Source organism: Ambystoma mexicanum, chromosome 3p (assembly GCF_040938575.1).
Source record: "Ambystoma mexicanum isolate Mex_15411 chromosome 3p, UKY_AmexF1_1, whole genome shotgun sequence".
Taxonomy (NCBI): domain Eukaryota; kingdom Metazoa; phylum Chordata; class Amphibia; order Caudata; family Ambystomatidae; genus Ambystoma; species Ambystoma mexicanum.
Window position 1 is genome coordinate 740,296,701 of NC_090925.1, and position 25,810 is coordinate 740,322,510.

Sequence of the window (25,810 nt, forward strand, 5' to 3'; positions counted from 1 at the left end):
TGGTGAGCTTGTAGATGAATTGGGTATTCTCTGCATAGTTGAAGCATTTGAGACCGAAGTTATAAAGTTTCTGAAGCATGGTCATGTAGATGCTGTAAAGGAGAGGCAAGAGACTGTATCGCATGTGAGGATGCGGGGCCATGACTTGAAATAGGCCATGTGCGTTTCCATGCTCTGTCATTATTGCCATGATCCAGCATAAAGAGTTCCGTTTAGTTTTAGGTCTCCCTTCTCTTAGCAGTATCTTGTGGCTGATGTTGTTAAAACCGCCAGAAATCTCCAGCAGGGTGGGTGGACAAGACGTATTGGCCTCTGTGCTGTTTTTAGGATTTCCAAAATTTAGCATAGTGTAGATTCTGTTCCTCTTGGTGGTCTAAATTCATGTTGTGACTTGTGGAGAGCTACAGCCTCCCCAACGTATTGCTGTAGTTGTTGGTAAATAAATGTCTTGAGATTTTTAGCGGTGTGCAATGTGTTGGCGATTGGTCAGTGTGTTGGCTCTGCTAATTATAACAGAGACATGGCTCCATGAAGCTTCAGAGCCTGCCCTAGCCCTCTCCCAGGGTTGCACAATTTTTAGGCAAGCTCGCCCCATTCTAAAAGGTGGGTGGTAGCCCTCATTGCCAAAGAGTCAATCGCAATCAGAAAGGTCCACGATGAACTCTACTTCAATAGAGACTATCTGCTTGTGAAAGTCAGCCCATCAGCTAACTGCACCATCACCCTCCACATTCTGTACCGTCCTCCAGGACCCGTTACGGACTTCCAGGAATCCCTCCTGCACGCCATCCCGGACAATCCTAAAAAATCCACCAGATCAATCCTCCTAGGATACCTCAACTTAGGCTTGAATGACCCACCTGACTTGCATGCAACCACCCTCAACAAAGCTCTCTCTACCTTAAGTTTCAAACAAGATGTCACTAATCCTACCCACAGAAAAGGTTGCACCCTTGATTGGATTACTCACCATAACTGCACTCCATCCATCACTTCCATCACCCCCATTCCTTGGTCTAATCACCATGCCATCCACTTCCAGCTTAGACTTACCAAAGGGCCCGTGACACACATGCCACTACTCCCACCTGCCCTCGCTAGGAGCTCCCGGCAACTCACAAAGGAAAGACTCCTACCCCATCTACTTGTTCCGGCCTTCCAGCCGCCTTTTTCAAATAACCTGGACACCCTTGCCGCTAACTACATCTCCACCATTTCCCAAGCAGTAGCCGCCATAGCTCCTCTCACCCTCAGAAAGGCCAAACGTATTAAACATAGTAAAAAGAATAGCACACTCCTCCTGGCTAGCCAAACCAACTGATTCCACTAAATTAACTTTCAAAACCATATCAAAGGAATACAAAGCTGCCATTATTAAAGTACAATCTAACCCATTCAACTCCCGGATTGCAAACGCCAAGTCGGGATCCAAAGAGATATTTGCCATCTTTAGAGAGCTGGAATCGCCAGCTCCCACCCCGCCTGCCCTCACCAAAGACAAGGAATGGTGTAACAGTATCCAGGATGCCATGCTTGGCAAGCTGAACTCTCTTCAAAATAAAATCATTTATCACCAACAGGCCCTGGAAAAACATATCTCTTCCGTCCCATGTAAATCCTCCACCAACGCTCCTCCCTTTTCCTTTAAGGAAATGAGCAAGCTAGAGGTTGCAGCACTCCTCAAATCCATCAAACCCTCTAATTGTAAAGGAGATGCCTGCCGAGCTGATCAAAGAGAGCGCAACATTCATCACAGCCTTTATCATCGCCTCCTTCACCGCAGGCCATGTCCCTGCCTGCCTTAATGAATCCTGGGTACGATCGCTCCTAAAAAAAGTGCACTCGACCCAACCATCCCATCAAATTACATACCGATCACTACGGTCCACTTTTTACTCAAAATCCTTGACAAAGCAGCTTACCTGCATGTACATAAATCCCTAGAGTACAACAACTTGCTCCGACTCGGGCAGTACGGCTTCAAGCCCGGCCATGGGACCGAAACCGCATTACTGGACCTAAAAAACCAGATCGATGACCTCGGGAATGCAGGAAAACCAGCCCTCCTCCTGCTCCTCGACTTATCTGCAGCATTTGACCTGGTGACCCATGATACTCTCTGCCACCACCTCTCTTCTGCTGCCAATTTCTCACTGAAAGCTACAGCCTCGGTCACATCATTTCTTCAAGAAAGAGTGATCAAAGTTTTCTCTGACCTAGCTTGTGCAAACCCTAATTTCATTAAATGTGGGGTCCCTCAAGGATCACGTATTTCACCCACCCTCTACGATCTACTCATGAGGCCTCTAACTTCCTGGACACACGTGGCATCACATATACTAACTATGCGGATGACACGCAGATCCTCACCCCCCTAACTGGCAACTACGAAGCCAACAGCAAATCTCTTAATTCCATCTGCTCAGAGATCCAAACCTGCATGGCGGAAAATTGGTTGTGCCTCAACGGAGAAAAAACAGAGCGCTTACTTATTGGCTCACCAGGAACACTCATGAAACTCGATTTAAAGTACAAATCGTTCTCCGTAGATAACACCCCCATCTCGGTCTCTGAAGCAGTGAAAACCCTTGGGGTCTATTTTGACTCGAACCTCTGAATGAGCAGACAGGTTAACGCCATCTCATCTGCCACTGCCTACCACTCTAAACTGATTACGGCGGCTAGACCTTTCCTAACAAAACAGAACTGCCTTACCATAGCCACAGCAAAAATGGGGTCTCGGCTGGACTATTGCAATGCCCTTCTGGCTGGCACTTCTTCCAAAAACATTAGAAAACTTCAGACGGTCCAAAACAATACACTTAGAGCCGCCACTGATATTTCCAAACTGGAGCACATTTCAGCAACTAGAAAACTTGTCCAGTGGCTCCCCTCAAGGAATGCATCATGTTCAAAACTCTCGCTCTCACCCACAACTGTCTGCATGACACTGCCACCCTTTACCTTTCACAAAGTTTTTCCAAATCTTCCTCTGACCGACCCATCAGAACTGCCTACATAAATAGGATCACCATCCCCGGCGCACCCTGGAAGTGCATTTGCAAGTGTAGAGACTGTTTGGATTGGTCGCTGCATTGCTCCTTACCAGTGCCTGTTTTGAAGGTTTCCATCGGCAAGAGGAAGAAATCTCTGCTCTGAAACACGGACCGCGCCCCTAACATCTATTCAATCGAGCGCATCGGTAGTCCTTGCCTGCTGACACGCCCCTCAGCCAAGCCCCTTCCACTTACAAAAACCAGGTGCACGCGCCTCCTGCACGCGCATCCTGAAAGTGCATTTGCAAGTGTAGAGACTGTTGGGACTGTTTGGCTGAGGCCGGGGCAGGGTCTGGGGCAGTACTATCAACAATTTACATTTTACAACTTACAAATTTTTTTTTTGATTAACCGTCCATGAAGTTTGTTCATTTTCAAGGCAAGATTGATGGTCTGCACGGAATTACATTGCTATTGGTGATTGGCTAACCTGTAATACGTGTACCATGAGTATTTGCCCTAGATGGATTCGAAACGTAGGTAATTGTGAGTTGCCTGAGTGGCTTCATTGAACAATCGCTTGCAATCAGTGTTAATCGAGCGGTTTGTTTTGCTCGTATTACATTGTCAGGCTTTTACTATTTTTGCCGGTGTAATCATTACCCCTCTGCGCTTCCAGTGGGCAGAGTGATCGCAAACAGGGTTGTTCTCCCATCATTCGCGGATACATCTATTTAAATTTGTGATGTTTTGGTGCTGTGATTAACTCTGTAGAGTCGCTGTGGCCCTCGCGCATGGTTTCACGGCAGCTTGCTTTAGAAATTGTTGTGTAAATTGTTGGATTTTCTTGGCCCTTTCTGCCTAGTTATACCTAGTCTGGTTCTTGTGAATTGGCATTTCGCCAAGTCCCCCTGGTTGTCACACTGTTTATTAACACTCAGGTTTAAAGCCCTTTCTCGCTGGGAATCCTGTGAGATACTGTTGATCCGGGGGAAATGGTTAACAGGCTCAGAAGTGGTCGAAAACTACATGAGATCCAGTCTGAGAACCCCAATGTTATGGCCATGTGGTCTGTTAAGGCCGAAAGAGATGAGTCAGTCCTACTGAATGGCTCCAATGACCGCAATGAAGTAGGCACATCGATGTGCATAGAAACATAGCCCGCTCTGGCTACCCTGATGATACACGCCAGGAGTGTGGAGGAGGACAAGGCCACACTTCAATCGAGTGCGGTTGCGCATGCAGTGGCTCAGAGCCTGCCAATGACATTTAAACTTAATGAGGTGAAGGATTTGGACCATGAGGCTCTTTTGGCTGCGGCAAACTCAGAGGCTGAAGTTACCATGCAAACAGAAACCTTTAGGAAGATGGGGGTGGAACCGTTTAGGACAAAATATCAGATGTCTAAATGCTTGCCCCTGCGATTGAGGCTGAGCTTGGGAAATGTATGAGGCTTTCCCTTGGCCCTTCCATCCCGGTCACACAAAGGAGGTCTGGGATTGAAAATGTTTATATGTTTAGTAATCCGGCTGAGTTTAGGGTGTCCTCTGGGGAGGGGGCGGTTCTATGGATCCCCATAATGATGAAAGCCCCACTGATGGTATTTTCAATCAGAAATCTAGCTCCCCAACTGCTGCACTACAGCAGATGAAGTCTCTGGAGTCGATGACACTCTCAGATCCTGATACAGGAACCTCGCTGCATAAGTGTGGGTCTAGTGCCTCCGAACTAGGATCTCCTGGTGAACCGCATCCGTTGGACGCCACCTCTGTGGGTACCGAGTTTCCAGTGTTGTCACAGATATTAAATCTGTTAAAGGCCATGAACAGATCCACTGGGAAACTGGTGCCATGTAAAATGAATCTCATTGAAGGGCTTCTGTTCTCATGTGATGCGGTTTCCGCGCTTGCGGCTAGCAAAAATAACAAAATGGTGGCCACAGCGGCCATAGCCACGCAAACGCTGGGTGACCCGAAGATGGTAGGTAACGTAACGAAATTAAGTTGTTTGCTGAAATAGCTGCTTCCAAAGCCCTCAATAGCTCTAACAAAGAGGGAAAGGTTGACATGGACTTGGTCCAGGTGGTCGCTTCTAATGCACATTCTATACAGAAAATTCTGAATGAGCTATCGGAGTGGAAAAAGGTCCATTCGTACGAGCGCGATCTTCCGCTGGCCGAGGGGCAGTCGAACCCGTGTTCCACCCAAATTGCCAGAGATTTCTTTGATAGCCCGTCAGCACTCACCGACCTGATTGATCTAGAAGATGACGTTCAGGCGATGCACGGTCAACTCGCTACCAACCAGCAGAATGTGGATACTGCTGATAGCCCAATTGTGTGTTGACTCGTAAACAGAAACAACTGGCAATCGGAGCTCAAAAACAAAGGGCCCACCAAAACAAGTCCATGTTCTCAAATGCAAAAAAATCTAAGAATGAATTCTTTAAAAAAAATGACAATCACGGCTCCCATATTAAGGAAATATGTAATATTTCTAACAATTATGCTGTTATTGATTTACAACAGCTTAATGAAGAATCAAAAGCCCTATTGAACATCAATCATGGGGATTCTGAACTATTAGAAAGGTATCTCAAGTTCCTACGCAAAAACAAAATAGCAAAAGGAAGAGAAAACGAGATTGCCCCTCTGAGTTTACACCCAAAATTATTGATCTTTCTAACATGGAGGATCTTTGTGCACCGGACACTGAGTCTGCTGTAAGTACTCGAAAAACAATCTGTACTTTCAAAATTCTATCCCACAATCTTGAATAAAACAGTGACCAATAGAATCAAGGGGCTAGGAGGGGGCCGGGCTTAGGTACCAACTCAACAATAGGAAAGTTCGAGGGTGAGTGTGCTCCTGTCGCTATTCCATCGATAAAGGTTGTAGTGGTTGGGGTCGACGGGGTGCAATGATTTAGATACCCAGAAATGCACTACCATTAAGTCTAGTACTCATCCCTGTGAAGCTGTATTTCCTGGGGCAAATGAGTTAGTTGGTGGCGGACCTCTGGATTTTGCTAGTACACCGATTGATTGAGAAATCATGCTTTTGTTAACCATGATGTTCCTGGTGCGGGAGGGGAAAACCAAGCGCAGGGGATGGAGGCTGACCCCCGCGCCCCTCCCCAGGATGACCGGGCACTAACTCTAGAATATGCCGTCGATAATGGGGTGGGAATGTGACCCCACAACAAAGGGGAAAACCAGTATAAATAGATCATCCATGCTCAGAGCCTTCCAGACGATACCGCCCCTAAGAACCTTAAGATCGGATGACATCGACTGGTTAAGACTCTCCCCCAACAACAACAACTGTATGATATGTGCATACCACTCACATCATTATGGAATTAATTTAGGAGCAAAGAGAAGACTTTAGCCTTATTGACCTTACTCTGTTTATATTTAAATCAGAATGTGAAGCAACTACATTTGTTGAAATGCCAGTGCAGAGCTTTGAGCCGACCATGGGTTCATTACAGGATGGTCTGTCCCCTCAATTCAATGAGGACCTGTTGCGGCAATTCATGGCCTTTGCAGCTGCAATCACTGGGATTATTGGATCCCAGCCCTCCACAGGAAATCTGATATCAAAGACAAATGGGAAATAGTAGAATCATGACTCCAGGTTTATGTCCTGGAATTCCTGTGGATTGAGAAATGTTCGTTTATGGGCCAAACATCTTGATGCAGGGACATGCCCTGAAGTCATTATTCTACAGGAAACCATGCATATGACTCATTTTGATGTGGAGGGTTACGAATAATATATTCAAGAAGCAAAGAAAGGGACCTTGGGGCAGCCTTCGGGGGGGGCTAGCTGTATTGATAGATAAAGCTTGTAAGTTATCTTCCAGTCTTGTTTATAATGATGCTGCCGTTCAAGGCACACCTATTGGGTGTGTGTTGGTTATCTGTATATATTGGAATAGAATGTTTGTACCATTTTGTGATGTGTGATCAGTTGGACATGATATTGGAAGGAGCAATAATTCGCAGTCCGGGAATCAAAATTATCGTGGGTAGTGATTTTAACTCTACATGTTATAGACAAACGATCAACGAGGGAAGACAGCATGGGGATCCAATGCCTCTCACCTTGCGCAATGGGAAGAAATGGGTGGATTATTTCATGACCTGGGACATTCAAATGGTGCCTCCGAAGGTGAATGCAAACAACTACACATGGACACTAGGCAACTGCAGATCCCTGATTGATTATTTCTTTGTATCTACTGTGGTCCTTTTATCGTTGGGCTCTTCATTGGCAGAGTTCAAGTGCCTGGGCACTGGATCCTGGAATTCACCTGGAAAAGAAGCCCTGTACTTGACGGGTTGTTTTGTACTGTTGGAGATGTCTTTGTTGAAACGGCCACCCCTGGGTCAGGCACTTATTTGTGGTACTCCTCCTCAAGAGACTCTTTGGTTCTGGTTGGGATTTTTGGGAAGCGCGTATCTGCTGCATTTCCCATTGACTAACATTGGGGGGTTATCCTGCTTTGCTGCATCTTCTTTGGCTTCTGATTCTTCAGCCGACCTCTAGATCTCTTGACTGGCGCCACTTCTGGTCCTTCCTAGGGACGTTTGCAGCAGACTCTGCACTTGTGACCTAAACAGAGACTTGCATTCCTTATCCTCAAAACTAGTGGATGGCCTGCTAACTTTGTCCCATTGACTTCTATGGAACTTACTACTTTGCCTGGAAATCTCCTAAAGTGACTTTGGGGTTACATACCTGGCCCTGGATATTTTTCCTATAGCCATATGGGTTTCAGAGAGGGCTAGGCACAGAACTGGGTTTTTAGCAATTATCAGGGTTCTTAAATCTATTTTAAAGTCTTACCCTCTGCTTTCCTTACTGTGAATATGTTCCCTTACTGTGAATGCATTTTGAGACTCTAGCTGATTTTTCCCTGAAGTACATTGCACCAGCAAGTCTATCTAAAAATGTATCCTGATTTTTCTTGGAGACCTGTGGCTGTATGTAAGAATTGTTTCCACCCTCTGAAACTATCATTATATTCATCGAATACTATGCTGTAGCGGGCCAGAATTAATGTGGAGGATCAGTGTTGACCTTAGGGGACTTCTCTGTGTGGGAAAGTGTCTGTCTGTTTTCCTTTTCTTCTCCCCCTTGTCTATGTATTGTATGCTTACTACCAAGTATAGGTGCTACAATATTTAATAACCGTGGGTTGTGTCTTTGAGACCCTGTATTAGGTAGAATGTCCATTTTGTGTGTAATTCTCCCAACTTAGAGAGTCCCCCAGCACGTTTTGCTGAACTAGTGGATTTTTTCAGACTCTCCTGCGTGAATGGGAACTCCTTTCCTCACTCACCCATTCTTTTGCTATGACTCTTGGAAACCTTTTTAGTTATCTTTGATGGAGGCTGCTATCCTCCATCTTTTTGAGTCATCTGAATTTTACTATTGCAGCACCAAGGACCTTCCGTGCAGTGTTGCTGGATGCTCCTTAAGCTTCCGTCTTTGGTTTGCTTTTATTTACCTGTCCTAACATAATGTCACCAGGCTAGGGGGATACTTTTATCCTACCAAGGCTTTTCTTTTGTGAGATCAGCCCATCCAACCTTATGTGGAGCGCTTAGGGGATACATAGTATTCCTTTTCCCACTTCTGTAACTTTCTAGACTTTTCGTGATTTTTACACGCAGCTGCAATAAAGTACACATGGGCCACCTTTGACCTAAAGTGGTGCCCGTTTTCTTTTTCTGCCAATTCACGATGGCTTGCCCTTTCTTGGGTGGGGGAAGTCCTGCTCACTCCTTTGTCTTCGGCGAGTTCCCATTGGGAAGCCCGCCCAGAGACGTCAGTGTGTCTAAGAGGACAGGAAGCTGGGAGCACACCCAAACTCCTGAGGTCCTTGTCCTCCAGTGTGTCTGCTTCAATACAGTTTTAACTGTGTGCTTAGCTGTCCCGTTGGGACAGCCACCACCCAAAGTTAGAGTGTTGATTGCATGCTGATTGGCTGGGTTCCTGCATAAAAGGCGCTGGTATTAATGCTGAAGCTAAAGTCCACCACTGGAAGAAACATTCTCAAGAAGAAGGGCGTCTGCAGCCACCTCCAGAGACCGCAAAGCGAACTGAGTGACCGCTGCCGCTCCAACCCTTTCTTCTGTGCAACAAGAAAGATCCAGACCAGGTGACTTCCTCCCTTGGACTGGTGGGCCTTGCCAGTCTCGAGACCAGCTACAGTTTGAGCCATACCAGGAAGCAGTGCTGCAGCCTTCCAGTCTTTTAATACCGGTGCATCGTCTCATCAAGCGTAGTTCCGGCTGCAAACTTGTGGGCATCAATCTCAGCCTACAGATACTCCATCCCGATCGTAGAAGTCCCCTCAGAAGAGTCGAGCACCAAGAGAAGGACGAAAGTCTGCCGTATGGCAACCATCACTGCTCCGATGTCGAGCCTCCACAACCAAGTGCCACGAAGATGGTCTGTTGGGAATCCCTGTGACCGAGTCTGATCATCTGCTTCTGCCAACAATTCTTCGTCCAGCCACAAAGACCAGATAACAGAACCAGAGCTGCTGTCGTCTTACCTTGGGGGGTGGGGGGAGCGCCGGTGATGACATCTTCATCATAGGAGGTACGGTCTAACTCCTGGGTACTTACCTAAGCAGGTTTTGTGTTGCTGCTCGCGCCTCCTGAATTTCTTGAGAAACGTTGTGGGTGGACGACCCAACCCTGTTCTCCCAGGGCATCCTTCCTAGCAACTGAAATCCTTCAGGTAGCCTGCCGAGTCCCCCTAAACCTTTTGAGTCAAATTCCATTACTTACTTGTTCCGAAAACACTCCTTGTGCTATTGGACAACTTTGACAGCGTCTGCCTTCGTTTGTTCTGCCACCTAAGGTTCACTGGTCCCAGAGTGTCTCCATCCAACTGTTTGAGTCTCTCATGCCCCAGATAGGGTTGGACTTCTAAAGAAAAGGTTTTCCTAAAGTTGTTAACCTACCAGTATTGCCATTTACTTAAATCTTGGTTGATGAATGATTTGCTAAAGCTTATCAATTCATCTAAGGTCTACTACTGAAAAAGGGTATTGCAACAGCAAATATCTGTGGGAACTATTTGTATTTACCTGAACTGTTTTGATTTTAACATTACCCTGGTATCTATAATGAAGATTGACCAGGCTTAACAGCTCAGGCAGTCTTGATTCTATTAAAGACAAGGAGGCGAGCATTATGCTTTAACTTCTTTAATTACTGCTCCCACAGCAATTCAACAAAACACATTGTTTTTTTTATTTTATTTTTTTTTAAACTTAGTAACACTGTTTTACGCTTCCATGCCCTGGAAGCTTTCTGTAAACATAGGGGTGACATAGTTTTCAAAAAATAGCATAAAAAATGATATCAAATCGTTTTGAACTACTAATGTCCACAATCCTCTGTGTCTCTGTAGTCCTGCACCAGTCCCTTTGCCCAATGAGGGCTCACCCCTGTCCATAAGAGGGGCTTCGACTGCTCTCCAATCCTCTTTCTTTGGCTAGCGACCAATGTTCTTAACTCAAACTCCTCAGTCAACATAACTAACAACCATGGGAATGCAAGCCTTCCTCTCGCCGAACTTTGGCTTAAGCTGCTGCAGTAGAACTTTCCCCCAAGAACTCCAAAATGCGGGAACACTGAAGACTTATTCAAGTCTGCTTCTGGTCTTCCCCTGCAATTAATGGAAGACGAGAACGTAAGGGTGGGTCTTCGCTCAACACAATACAACAGTACAGTTCATGTTTTGTCATGACCCACAAGGGTGGGATATAATGCTCGCCTCCTTGTCTTTAATAGAATCAAGACTGCCTGAGCTGTTAAGCCTGGACAATCTTCATTCTATGACAAGACGGAGGCGAGCATAATGCTTGTTCAAAGTCATTAATAACTCTATTAGCAATCTGTGAGACAGGTTTAAAATAGAAAGTCTTAAAGGTAAGTTCATTAGACCAATCAGCTGACTTCATAATGTCTTGCAAGGATACTCCTGATGTAAATGCGCTGGATGCCATTGCGCCTCTCGTGGAATGCGCCCCAAACCGTGACAAGTCTATTCCTGCCCACTGCATCACTTCTCTAACCCATCTCACTATGGTGGCTATCGCTACCGCGTGAAAAGGCTTCCTACGCGCAATGAGCAACTGCGTCACACCTCTGGGCCTCAACGCTGCCGTAGCTGCTTCATAGTCCTTGATGCACTGCGCTACGCAAAGCTTAGCATTATCTGGGAAATAGGGATATGAAATAACTGTACAGTCCGACTTCGTTCTATTTGCTATAGGGAAGGCCACACCATCTGGGTAGAAGATTTTTCTGTCTATTTCTAATGCTTTCACATCCGATACTCGTCTACACGCTATGAGACATAGGAGCATGGCTAGCTTCCCTGACAGTTGAGAGCGAGAAAGGTCTTTATTATCTGGCCAGGACACGAACAGCCGAAACACTGAGCGTACGTCCCATAGTACAGAGTATTTAGGTTGTGGTGGTTTCTTTAGCTTCACTCCTTTCAGAAGTCTATTCACTGCTGGGTGCTCCCCTATTGGGTGTCCCTCCACCTTGTCGTGACCTGCCGATATGGCTGATCTGTAAACTCCTAAAGTTCTGTAAGAGCATCCCTCGCTAAACCTTAGTGCTAGAAAGTTCAACATGTGAACTAGAGGGGCTGAAACGGGATCCACACCGACGGTTGTGCAGTACGACGGCCATCGATCCCAAGCGGAACCGTAGCTCCTAATGGTGGAAGGCGCCCATGAGCTTCTAATACAGTCCGCAGCGAGCTGCGAAATGCCTGGCAACTCCCGACGTCGTCCGAAACCCTGCACGCTAGCAAGGTCAGTGTACCCTCTGCTATGAGCGGGTGAGCGTGCCCGACTGGGCTCAGCAGGAGATCCGCTTTGTGGGGAATCACTCTCGGGGAAATTCGTAGAAAGTTCCATCACTACTGGAAACCACGGTTGGGACTTTCACAATGGGACTACGAGAACCAGCTCTGCTCGGTCTCTCCTCGTCTGTGCCAACACTTGCGGCAACATGATAAATGGAGGGAAGGCGTATAGCACTCCTTCCGTCCACTTCTGGAGAAAGGCGTCTGTCCCCGCTGCTTCCGGGTCTATCCTCGAGCTGTAAAACTTGGGCAACTGTGCGTTGAGCCTGGAGGCGAACAAGTCCAGGTTCAATGGGCCCCATAGATGCTGGAGCTTGTTGAAAATGGAAGGGAGTAACCTCCAATCGCTGGAGTCTACCAGATATCGAGAATTCCAGTCTGCTGTCTCGTTCTGAGCGCCTGGTAAGTATTCTGCTGATACTGATATGTGTTGGCGCAGGCAATGATGCCAGAAATCCTTTGCTAACTCTGCTAACATTCTGGAAGATGTTCCCCCTAACTTGTTTATATAACGGACTGCCGAAAATATTGTCCATCTTGAGAAGGACACAGCAGTTCACTCGGTCCTTGATGAATGCTTTCACTGCAAAAGAACCCGCTAACAACTCTAGGCAGTTTATGTGGAGCTTGAGCTCTTCTTGGGACCATTTTCCTCCTGTTTGAAGACTTCCGCAGCGTGCCCCCCCAGCCTGCTCTGCTGGCGTCTGATTCCACTACTAACTCTGGGGAGTCCCCGAAAATCGCTCTGCCGTTCCAGGCTTCCATAGTCTGCAACCACCCCTGTAGCTCTGTCAGGGCTTCCTGATCTAGCGAAACTAGCTGGTGGTAATTCAGCCCTTCCCGGAGGTGTCTGATCATTAACCGCTGCAGGGCCCTGTAGTGCAAAGGGCCTGGAAAGATTGCCTGAATGGATGCTGCAAGTAGACCCACTATACGGGCTAGATTGCGAAGCGAAATAACTTTCCTCGCTATAACCCCTCTTAGCTCCTTCCGAATTGCTTGCACTTTGTGAGCTGGTAATTCTAGAACCGCCTTCTTGGTATCTATCACAAATCCTAAGAACTCTATCCTCTGCGCGGGGCGAAGATCTGACTTCTCGGAAATTGATGATGAAACCGAGAGCTGTCACTAGCGTGGATACCCATTCTGCTTGTACCTGCAGCTGCACTCTGACCTAGAATCAATATATCGTCTAGGTAAATGATAATCCTTATCCCCCGCTCGTGGATAGCTGCTGCTACTGGGCGCATGAGCTTGGTGAAGGCCCACGGAGCGGAGGCCAGACCGAAGGGTAGGCAAGTGAACCTCCACATCTCGGCACCCCACAGGAAACAGAGATATCTCCAATATTGAGCCGCTATCGGAACTGTGAGGTAGGCGTCCTTGAGATCCAGGCCGACTAGCCAATCCCCTGTCCTGAGAAGATCTCGAAGAAGATGAATACCCTCCATCTTGAAATGCCTGTAAACTACCCATTCGTTCAGGCTCTTTAAATGTATTACGGGTCTCACTTTTTCTCCTCTGCGCACTAGGAACATGTTGCTGATAAAGCCTGTATCCCGCAGTAGCTCTCTTTCTATTGCCCTTTTGGCGGCTAGGATCTGTAGCTCGCTGAAGAGCTGGGCCTTTTCGCTCTGGGATTTGAACATCGGAACTGGGGTACGCGATTGGATGGGAGTACCTACAAACTCTAGATGCATACCAGATACTGTCTGCAGAACCCACGCATCGCTGGAGAGCTCGCGCCAAGCTTGCCCAAACTCTGCTGTCCTGCCCCCTATTTTGCAGGGAATTGGCGTAGTGCTCACCGATAGGAGCACCTTGCTGCCTGAAAGCTCCTCTCCCCCTTCTGTTCCTAGGGAAACAGCTCCTTGTTAGGAAAAAATTGTCCTGCTGACGTGATTCCCAGTATTGGGACCTTTGATTCTGAGGTCTTCTGTTGGAGTTGGAGCGACCGGACGCTCGACCTCTCTGGCGCCCGGTCCCGGAAAAAACACGGCTGGGGAAGATCCTTCTGATGGAGCTCTGTGCCTTCTCCAGGGCAGAGTAAGTCCCCACAAACTGATTCATTTCTTTCGCGAATGCATCCCCGAACAACATTCCCTTTGCTCCTTTGCCTGCCTCATAGGAAGCCAGATCACTCAGTTTACTGTCAATTTTCAGTAGTACTCCGCGCTTTCTCTCCGAAGAGAGTGCGCAGTTTGCATTTCCTAGCAAGCAGACAGCACGTTGAGCCCAGTTTGCTAGAAACCGGGGGTCAACTGGGGATCCTGTGTCAACGACTCTCTCGGCCAAGTACATGATCTTCGCGAGGGGTCCAGAGAGATCTAGGACCTTATCCTGGCACCCTCGCCAAGCCCTATCTACTCCTTTCCTAACATCCTTGGCGGTTTTCGTCACAAAGGTGACCATTTTTGGATCTAGGTCCGGAGTGTCTGTGACCTTGCCTGGCAGCTCTGGTCTGGGACATTCTGCTCGCATTTTTGACCTTACCTCTCGGTCGAGAGGCTTCCTCATGTGAGAGTCATATACTGGGCGACTCTGGGTGAAGGCACCCAGTCTGTTGATCTAGGATGCCTGATCGCCTCTGGATCAAACATATCTCCCAATGGTTCCTCTTCCGGGAGTTGATCCTGCGCTCCAGGCTGATGAGGGGAGACCTCCTCGTCGCCGCTCTCGTCGTCTGGTGTATAACCGGCATCCTCCTTTTCCCCTAAATTATACTCCCCTGGGGCAGGGGGTCGAGAGCCTGGCACCGTTGCCCTTTTCAGAAATGCTTCTTTTAGTCTGCTGACCGGGTCAACTGGCTCTTGAGGTGTTAATTCTACCTCTTCTGGTCTGCTCGGGGGCGTCATAGAGCGTCCGCTCTGCCGAGCCTTCGCACAGCCCTTCTGCTCAACCCCAGTACTTATTGTCTCCCTGAGGTCCCCTCGCCAGGGCTAAGCGCCCTCCTCTTCCTGGACTGGTCCTGTTCTGCTTTCTGTTTATTAAACATAGCCTCCAAATGATCGAGTCTTTGGGTGAGGGGGAGGACTCCTTCGGATACTGCCTGGGATAATGAATCCCCTAGGACCCTTTTGAAACTCAAGCAGAGGTCCTGGTCCTCCTCGATAGTCTCCTCTACCCACTCATCTGAAGTCCACTCGGGAGATGTGGATCTGGATCTGGGTTCTTTGTACTGTGCCATACTGGAATGGGACCTCAGAGTACACTATATTTTCCTGTATAGTGTAAAGGAACACAATCTCTTTTTTCTTTTTTTTTTTTACCCAGATTAATGTAGAACACTCCAAATAGCCCAGACGACTCTCCTAGAACTTATCGTTCTACTGTTAGAATTCTTTAGCAGAGCTCTGTATTGCACGTCGCTTCGTTCGCTCTCTCCTTCGTACTACGCAGTTTGAGCTGCGCGCGAAGGCTGATGGGCGTGCTCGCCCTCCCGCCGGATCCTAAAGTCCGCGGTGAAAGGCCGCTCGACACACTCGCAAGAGTTGATTTGAGGAGGCGGGGCTGGGGGCATAATGCGAGCGCGATCGCCCGCGGCTCCGGCCCCGGCTCCTCGAAGATACGGAAACCGAAAACAAGCATCAGTGACATGAATGAGGAAAAAAGAAAACGCAGCGTTTAATTTATATCCTTGACACCAATAATGGCTAAACGCTAGCGCTACTAATAATAAAGTAGGTCAGGAAAGCCCTCATTGGGCAAAGGGACTGGTGCAGGACTACAGAGACGGAGGATTGTGGACATTAGTAGTTCAAAACGATTTGATATAATTTTTATGCTATTTTTTGAAAACTGTTACCCCTATGTTTACAGAAAGCTTCCAGGGCATGGAAGCGTAAAACAGTGTTACCAAGTTTAAAACAAAAAAAAATAAAAATGTTTTGTTGAATTGCTGTGGGAGCAGTAATTAAAGAAGCTAAAGCATAATGCTTGCGTCCGTCTTGTCATAGAATAAATGAGTCTATTTATATAACACTACAGTGTATAAGCATTTCTTTGACCATAGGTGTGCTCAAAGGTCTTTGTACGCAACAACAGCTCTTATAGCTCTTAGACTAAACCTGGCTGCTCGTCCATTGCTACCAAACCTTTTGGGTAGTTCAGGTCAAACCAAAGAGTTGGAATCCCGTACTCTTAAGAGTGAGTTTTTAGTCCTACCACAGGTGAACTTTAGTAAAACTCCCTAACAACCTGTACTATGTGTTGTGCAGGCACTAGGGACTTTTTACTAGGGTGTTGAAATAGCTGGTTCCCTTTTCTCTCACCCCTTCTTGTTAATTATTTGCTGTCCTAGTGCGCCCACATTAAAGTATTGGGGCGAGCGAAATCCTCAACGACATTAATGTGTTCATGTATTTTTTTTAACTGTGTCTTATGTATTTGAACTACTAGATCTATATGTGAAGCATAATGTATATATTTTTCAGTATCTCAGTGTGGTCTTTGTTTCTAGAGATATGTGCATTTTCTAAGTGTTCCTTGGTGTCAGCTTGCTACCCCCAACTGAAAGTTAAGCCCTGTCACTCTGCCAACATTCTGTACCTTTAAGAGTGGTTTGGTTTCCCTTTCTTGCCAGGTGTGTTAGCCCCTTAAGTTTAGTGGTTGCTATACAGCCCTCACCAGAGAGTTGGAAAAAATATATATTTTGCGCGCCCTTGCCCTTCCCCGGCCACACTTATTTTTTTTCCCCTTCCCTTTCTGCACTTATTTATTTCCATCCCTTGCTGCGCTTTTTTTTTGCCTTTGATGTGCTCTTTTTTATTTTCCATTGCAGCTCTCAAGAAATCTTTCTTTCCTTGTCAATATCTCCTCTCCTTATCTTCCTTCCACTGTATCGCCCAAGTGTTGCCTGCATCGTGTACGCTCACACCGTCTCTTTACACTCTTTTCCAGGGGCGTCAGCAGTATTGTCCGCCGATGTATCCACAAGCAGACAGGGAAGGAATATGCAGTTAAAATTATTGAGATCACGCCAGAACGCATGACCTCACAAGAACTGGAGGAGGTACGGCAGTCAACAGTGAAGGAAATTGACATCCTCCACAAGGTGGCTGGACACCCATATATCAGTAAGGACGCTCTCCCCTTCCTACTTTCTTTTTTATGGCAGTCAGTCATGAATTGATCTCCCTTCCATACATCTCATCCCATTCATCATTCACCCCCCCACCCCCACTCTAGGTTTTCTTTCATCCATAACTGACCTGCCTTAAATCCTGTTGTTCATATAGATCACTGACATGCAGAAACAAATCGGACCTAGTTAAACTTTGTGTGCCTTCAAAGTGCATTTTGAATTTTTTTTTGCAAAAATGTCTTTCTCTCCCTTGTGTTTGCGCAGAAAATATTTGTGCACACTCTACAGTTACGGTATTCGTCCCAGAAATGCCTTCTCTTACCATCAGTATAATGGTTCAACTGCAAGTTTGGAAGCAGCCTACGCCTCTAACTTACCACATGCCATTCTGTCAGCCTGGGCAATTCCTGTTTTGAGGAATGGGGTTAAAAGCATGCATGTTTCAGGTTAGGTTTTGGCAACGTTCTTCAGTGGGTGGCTCGTCTCGTCTAAACCTGCAGACCAAAGTGTATTATTTGGATTGTTATTTATAATGCCTACATACTGCATTATTGCACCTGTAGGGTATGCTGCAGTAATCCAGACAAATCATCAACTGCTCGCCCTATGCCTTCCCCTGCAGTAGTTGACTGTAAATGGAGTGATATTTTGCCCAGCTAGTTAAGTGCCTTTGGTCACTGAATTTCCCCCTTATGAACTAGGAGCATGTTCTTCCGCATTGATTATTTTAAAGGTAGTGTGTTCATGTTCATTTTTGGGTTTCAATTTTATTAGCCATTGTGACTAAACACCGTCCAGAAATGTGAGCCACCATTGGACAAGTTGCTCCAGCAATTTAAGGTCTTTTGTTTTGTGAAAGCATTATGCACAAATAATAGATAATCGAAAAGTACTTAAATGAGCCACCATTGATTCATTTAGAAAGGGTGTTGCTTTGTGTTTTCAGTTCAGGTGCATATTTAGTGTACATTTACGCCCATGTTCTCCATGGTACATTCATATGAAATTGCATGATGCTGCAGGCCAGCACAAAGTCAAAACCAAGCCACATGTGCATAGAAGTAGACTTGCTTTCACTCACTGATGCTCACTGTTTAGGCATCGGCTGATTGGATCATGCAGAAAAACTTTGGACTGCGGTACATGTTGGCACTTGCCAGACAAGCACGTGATTGGCTCTGCTCAGCTCATCTATGTCTCTTAGTGGTACAGTTTGCTAGAAATTAGATTATTTTCGCTGCAAGCGGGCAAGCTTTGATTTGGAGATGTGGTTTTACTTGGTCTTTTTTGTCTTTTGCTCTGTTAACGAGATCTCTTGGGCTTTCTAGGGCCCAGCTATATCAATGTGTGGGGCTTACAGGGTGTTTACTTAGCAATTTCCTGATGCTTCAAGTAGTAGAATGACATTGAACAGTCAAGGCTACCCTTCTAAACGAGTGATCTGGTTTAAAAGTGCAGTAAATACTTTAATTCATCACACAGGGAAGGTCCACACAATATAGCTGAAAGAAATGCAGCTAATTGTGTTGTGCAAAGTGTGTAAATACCAAATATAAAGTCAAATGCACATTTACAATTACTCCAGAATATCGATAATAATACAATAAGTGGTCTTGCAGGTCCATAGAATGTTCAAATAAATAATAGAAATTGAATCAGACTTTTCATCTGACGTAGGCCCAAGAAACATACTTTGCTCCTCAAGTCCAAATGTTGGGCAACAATGGACCAATGCTCTCTCATGGAGTGAAGGGTCTGCAAATGGAGCTTAGGTAGGGACCAAAGAAGATCCTCAAGAGCGAGTCGAAGACTCGCAAGTCCAGTACAAGAGTTGCGCCCACCAAGCCCCCTGAAGGGAGATTGCAGAGGTGAGTGGTATAGTAGGAAAAATAATTAAGTGCAACATAACACCAGGCAAGCTAGTCATCAGGCACTAATACCTAATGCTTATAACAACACTACAATAAAACGTATCATTGCATCAAACATAAATATGCACAAAACAATACATTTCACTCCTAATAGCTTTACTTCACATTGCATTCATTGCTTTAACATAGAAGATTAGGGAACCTGCCAAGATATTTTGTTAATTTGTATTTGAAACCAAACAAGGATTTGTAGAAATTAGTTACAACTGGCAAGGTATTCCAAAGACTCCAACCAAGAACTTTGAGGGACTTTCCATCCAAGCAAGCTCTTTCAAACCTATACATCGACAATCGTGAGAGAGGAAGACCCACCATGTTGATCAGAGACATAGTACTCAGTCGGGTCTGACAAATAATTGGGAGCAATTCCATTTAGAATCTTACAAATGATTTTCAATGAGCAAGGCTGAAACTGATGCTCTGTGTATACGCAGCCTAGGTTTCTAAGGCGTGTGAGAAAATAACATGTAAAGCTTTATTTAAAATGACTTGTAATTTAGCGCAAGCTTTTTCTCTATGCCCAACTATACAGACATGCGCTATTGAACCAAGGACATCACCCCCCCAGAACTAGTAAGATACAGTGATCTATGCTGAGCAGGTTAGTACACCTCCTGACATTAAACAAATGGAAGTGGGCAGACTTTGCTACTACTTCTGTCCGAGAAGCAAAGGATAGACCCCCAGATTGCCAACCTACTCCACTGGGTAAGGTGCTGATCCAAGATGAGTGGGACAAAAAAAGGGCAATCCAAGTGTGGAGAAATCCTCCAAAAGGAGGCCCTCCATTTTATCACCATTTAGGTGCAAACAGCTATCCTGCATCAAAATTTGAACCATTCCAAGGCAGCCCACCACTCTCCATTCCTCTACACATCCTGCATGGAGGTCAACCAGAATGTGGGTATTGTCTGCATAAAACTGACATCGAAGAACAAAGGGCCAAGTGACGAAGTAGAATGCTATAGTGGACTGTGTCCCAGGCTGCTGGGACATCTAATAGGATATAAGGGCAGTCCATCTACCCCTATTGCTCAGATCTAATACTAAGTCCCTAATCTCATCCGGACTGAGGTCTCTGTACTTTGAGCCGAACGAAAGCCTGACTGATAATCCACCAAACTGCGCATTTTCCATTAACAAGACAGTTGCACTGCAACCTCTGCTTCCAGAATTTTACTTTGGAAAGGGAGGGTCGAAATCGGTCTAAAATTGTCTAGAATACAAGGGTCTAAGGAGGACTTTGCAAAGGTTCACGATATTGTAGAGCACACGCAAGTTTTGATAAGTGAAGAACAACTAAAATGTCTCCTGAATGAAGGATCCAGTTGTCCCCTCTTTTTCGAGGGAAAGGAGCTCTGGACACTGTTCCTTCTGGTCGGTAGAGCTTTACTGTGAGATTGTCAGAGTCCCAGACAATGCTGGTGCAGAGCTTCCACCGTCCTCTGTCGGTCCTCTCTGCTTCAGGCCCTAATCCCAGCAGTTGATCATTTTGTGCTAAAGTGGAGGAGAGAAGGCAACTCGAAACTATGAATCATACTCTAACTGACCATTCAAATTCAAGGGGCCAGCCAATCTGTGCTGGCCCCTACACCCAAACTGTTGGCAATCATTTTCCCAGGCAAACATAGAAGATGTGGATTCCAGAGTAATCCCAGGCAGCGGGCTCCCACACATCACTCCAAGTAACCACACACTCCTTTGTGAGCTCCTAGAGGGTGCTCACGTCTGAGCATTTACTCTACATCGCCATTCCTAACCCACTCACCCCACACACTTTCAAGGAATACTAAGGGGCATCACAATGCGGATCCCCAAAAGTCCACATGCATATACGAGTTGCATACACAGTGAGACCTGAATAGATTTAACTATGGGGAAAAAGGTAGGATGCCAATAAAGACAAGCTAAAAGTGGAGGGGACTCTCTAAAAAGGCTTTCTTGTTAGTCTTCCCCACCTCTATGTGGCTTATCTGTCCCTTTTACTCACTAAAATTGTCAAATACTCCCAACAAAAATAGTATGGAGTAAACATACTCTCCACCAAAGAATATGGGACAAGGTAACCTGCTCCATGGATGTTTTTGGATGAGAGGTACCAACAGAGCAGTTCCATAGGAAGGAGGAGTCTGTTACTGTTCAATCTGAAGAACTAGAAGGTACAAATTAATCTTTACATTTTCATCAATTGTTTGGTGTAAAGTATTGTGACGGGCAAGCAACTTGGCCCGTCAAGGTGAGGAGGGGGAAAGGGAGCCCACCCTGACCTCGCTTGGGTGCCTGGAGAAGGAGACAGGGAGTGCCAGCCAGCAGCCACAGCCGATGACGCCGGAGAACAGCGAGGCAGCGGCAGCATCCCTTGAACGGGGTGCCACCAAGATGCACAACAGCCAGGGAGCATGGCTGCAGACAGTGCCAGCTGGAGCCTGCGAAAGGAAAACCCTGCACTAACTCATCAGGGATGTTTATAAAAACATAAAGGCCGCACATAGGCCTTTAGCACTAGCCCACCAACGATATTTTAAAAGGCCCATGGGGCCTTAATCCACTATGCCACCAGGGATTTAGGCAATTTTTATTTTAAAAGCCTACCGGCTTTAAAACTGCTCCAGCGTCCCAGGACCCCAGCAGGGTCCATGTTGGAAAAGGGGTGGGGCTTAGCCATTTTAAGGCCTCCCCTGGGAATCCTCTGTCACACCCCCTGGAGTCAGGTAAGCTATTGGTTAAGGTAAGTGGCCAACCCTGCGAGGGGGTGGGATATTTAAGGAAGTGTGTGTGAATGTATAAGTGTGGGTTGCAGTTGGGTGAGGACCGTAGGCGGAGGAGGATGTACAAGAGACCAGAGGAGAGGAGAGCGATTGGATGGCAGAAGCTATTGCCAAAGAGGAGGTATGTGGAGTGTGTGTGTGTGTGTGTGTGTGTGTGTGTGTGTGTGTGTGTGTGTGTGTGTGTGTGTGTGTGTGTGTGTGTGTGTGTGTGTGGGTGTGTGTGAGAGAGGGGAGTGCGAGTATTAGTAGAGTGGGGTAGTAGTAGTGACGGTTAAGAGTAGAGGAAGTAGTTGGTGGGACTAGTGAGCAAAGTCTGTTAGTGGAAGAGTGGGAGTTATTAGAAGGGTGAGCAGTGCACCATATTCCTAGCTTTGATAAGCGGGAGCAGGGCACCATTTCCCTGGGAGTCCCTGGTGGTCAAACAGGGGCTATTACAGAGGGTGAATTTGGCACCATATCCCTGGGGTCTAAAACAGTGATAGTGGTGCACAGCGCACCTCATCTATAATGGTGTGAAAGGGGTATCTGTAACGGTGAGAAAGGGGTAGTGGTTGCAGCGGAAGAGGAAGGAAGGAGAAGAGGGAAGAGGTAGAGGAATAGTGGGAAAGATAAGTTGTAAGAACAGGAGTGGGAAAGGAAGTAAGATCAAAGGGTGGAGGTGAAAAGGCAGAGTGAGAGATTGGAGGGACAGTGACGTGGTGGGGGAGAACAGTTGGAAGGGATTTGTATAGCGAAGGGTCAGGAGTAGGAGCTTGTGGAAGGAGTTTAGTGGTGTTGGGTGAAAGAAGGCACCATTCCCTATTTTCCCAGCAACTAACAAACGATAGGAGAGGGAGAGTTAGACGTTCACTAGGGAGTCAGGTAGCCAACGACTTAGGGAGAACATCATTAGTGGAAGTAAGAAAAGATACGGGGGTTACTGATCAGTAGGAGACTTGCAGCCCGAGGGGGACGTCTGGGGCTGGGAGGCGAATTCCAGGCCCGGGGAAGTCGAGAGAGGACAGGGACAGCCCTAGCACCAATCATCCCCAGTAACATTGACCACAGAGAATTGAGGAGAGAAGAACCATTCTGCCAATTTATTTTAATAAACACCCTTGAACTTTTACTCAGGAGTCAGCATGGTTATTTGTGGCGTGCTGTCTCGTCACAGTATGTATTACAAAATGATCACATGGAATTCAAAATATATTTGTACTCTCTGAAAGAAAATACTTCCCTTGGGAATGGGCAATAGTTTTCACTCCCTAATAAGTCATTTTACTATGAAATTCAAATATAGGTAGAAAGTACTCCCACTCAAAATCTTATCTCGAGCTTTGCCCACATCACCATGTTTTAACAGCCTGTGCAAATCTCTTTACCAGGGTTTCTTTTCTGTCAATTGGGGTAATGCTTAGAAATAAGTTTAACACAGCTTTAATGCTTTCCAAAAGAGAGATTGCTGGAAAAATGGGGAGTAGATAACCCTACCATCTCTATGTGGAGGGAAGGAATGGACTTGTGCTGGGAGGAAACTAGATGGAAATTAACTGAGAAGGCTTGAATAGATAGCTACATAAAGTAAGATAGTTTCCAAAGGACACTACTGAATACCAAGGACTGATATTATGTGCAACGGTAAACAAATAGCGATCAAGACGAAGGGAAAGGATGAACTGGGAGGGGAACTGATAAAGGAAAGAAGGGAGGGGAGGGAGAGGCCAGGGAGGGTTGTGGGATCTGATTTCATGTTGTTCGTTATGGTACTTGAGATGTTATGTACAAGAAAATGAATAACATTTTATATAAAAAAAAGAAGTGGGTTAAATACCATTAGTTTTTCACTGAGTTTCGCTATTTGAGGCAGATACTTACTTGATTATAATTAAGTGCCAGTTGAGCTGGGGAAACCTCTAGCATGCAAGTCAGGCTCCGTGTCAACCCTACTAACCTTTCAAAGGTAGCAATATGTTAGAAAATGTACTTTTCCTCTAGAAACTAACAAGCCGCAACTTCTTGGGAGACGATCTAGTGGAACGACGAAGTTGGTGACTGTGGTCTTCATGCTACTGCCTTGCCTCCCTCACCATATTGTATGATTCTGTGCAAATCACTTTACCTCCCTTCACCAGAGAATCCTTTTCTGCTGATATTAAATTAGGCTGAATGCCATTGCGAGTATTTGAATGTTAGAAATAAAATACAGTTCTTAAAGCTGCTTCATGTGCTTCCTTACGGTACACTTACGGAATACCTATAGCACGCTGACGAGAGACGAAGCACTGAGGGAGAAAATAGCGTAAGCAGGGGAAGCCCCTTGACGACTTGTCACCTGGAAGAGGCAAAGCCAAGGTAAGCCACAGACCCCACAACCTTTAGGAGAGTCCTGAGCATCAGAGGGAAACTCTGGAGGCCTGGCATTTCTGAATCGAGAGAAGCTGATTTGTTTCCGGGTGGTGGCCGTGGCATGGCCACAACCACTTATGTGTGCCCGCCGAACAACACCGAAACCACCCAGCTGGTCACAACAAGAGAGGACCCAGGATGGGACACCGACGACAAGGAGAAGCACGAGACACAGAGCAGAGGAACAGAACACGAGCGAGAGACAAGCACGATGGGGCATCGTTATGGAGTAGGAGAAACTCATCCCAGGGAAATTGACGAGTTACTTAGTATAAATCCATTTAAATGGAACTGTGTTACTGTGATAAGAGAATAACAAATAAGTCTGAAACAGAAGATTTTATGAACTGGACGACCTGGGAAGAGGGAAAGATATCACATAGTGTAAAAAAGTGGAAGAAACCAGAGAGAGAAGTCTATAAATATGAATGGGAAGTAAAATCGAGTGAACTAGAGAAGAGGAGAAATAGGGAAACTGAGCAACCTCAGTAGAGGGGGGAGGGGGAGGTCAAGTCACTACAAATGATAGACAACCTTAGAAGGCCTGGGTTACTAGAGTCAGAAAGGCATACAAGATTGAATCAAAGTACAAGTAAGGGTGATAAGAAGGACTGTAGAACCACTGTCCCTAAAGTGGAGACAAAATACAAGTGCACTGTAAAAGAATTAGAAGGTCTTCTCCAGAAGGTGGCAAGAGACTATTTGAAGATATCTTACTGAAGAGAACTTTTGACTAAAGAAAAGACATTGCCATAAGGAAGGGGAGAGATTCTCCTGGCATATTTAAGTTAGTTAAAATAGTGGGAGGGTCAGTTAGAACTAGTTTTAGACCATGGACATATTCTTTTGGGACTTCCTGGCGACTGACAAGGAACCTTTAGGAACTTTTAGTTATTTATCTAGGCTGGAGTAACCCTCTAGCAATAGGGAACGATGGGCCTTATCGTTAGTATTTTAATAAACACCAGTTAAAATGTCCTTCAAGTGTCCGCCTCCTTCTTGTGAACCCGCCACAGTACCCTTAGGCAATTCCTTTGAGGACTAACTGGCAAGTCAGCAGTTGCTAAAGCTCTCCTGGTATGTTTACCCATGTTATGTTTCCTAAACATGTCTGGTAGAAAGGCCAAATTAATATCCAACTATATGAAGACCATGTGGAAGAAGTTTGTAGTAACTTGTAAGTTCAACACTATCATTCACACACTAATGGTTTGATAGAAAGATTTACCAGAACCTTAAAGGGCTTGGTGGGTGAGGAGGAAGTGGGATCTTCTTCTGGCATGTCTTTTATTTGCCTATAGAGAAATTCCACTAGCAGGTTTTGGCTTCAACCCTTTTGAATTCCTCTTTGGTCATTCAAGCCCTTTGTCTCTGGTGTAAGTGTTTGAATCCTGGTCTAATTCTCCTTCCTTAAATGTGGTGTATTATATGATAGCGTTCAGGAAGAAGATGGTACTTACGATAGCCATGACAAATAGCAATCCGTAAGCTGGTCAGTCTCTGGCCAAACATGGGTATGGCCAACAGGCTTTGTAGATTGAGTTCACTTTAGGTTAAGATGTTTTAGTCATAGAGCCTAAATCCTCTAAAGTTAAATGTTTTAAAATGTATAAAGCGCAATACAAGAATAGAACCGTGCAGTCATACAGGTTATGTATTTATGGCAGTACATGTTCAAATTTACCAATAAAAATGCAAGAAAAAGAAGGTGCTCTTTACTTACGGAATTATATACA

The 25,810-nt window shown here is 45.9% G+C and overlaps 1 protein-coding gene across 2 annotated transcripts in view; it reads left to right on the plus strand.

The window, feature by feature from the left end:
• Positions 1 to 25,810, plus strand: part of PHKG2 (phosphorylase kinase catalytic subunit gamma 2) — a 286,549-nt gene that overhangs the window by 120,955 nt on the left and 139,784 nt on the right. For both annotated transcript variants that reach the window (XM_069651631.1, XM_069651632.1), the window contains exon 3: positions 16,804 to 16,979. In XM_069651631.1, coding sequence (XP_069507732.1) covers positions 16,804 to 16,979 — 176 coding nt within the window. The remainder of the gene's footprint in view (positions 1 to 16,803; positions 16,980 to 25,810) is intronic.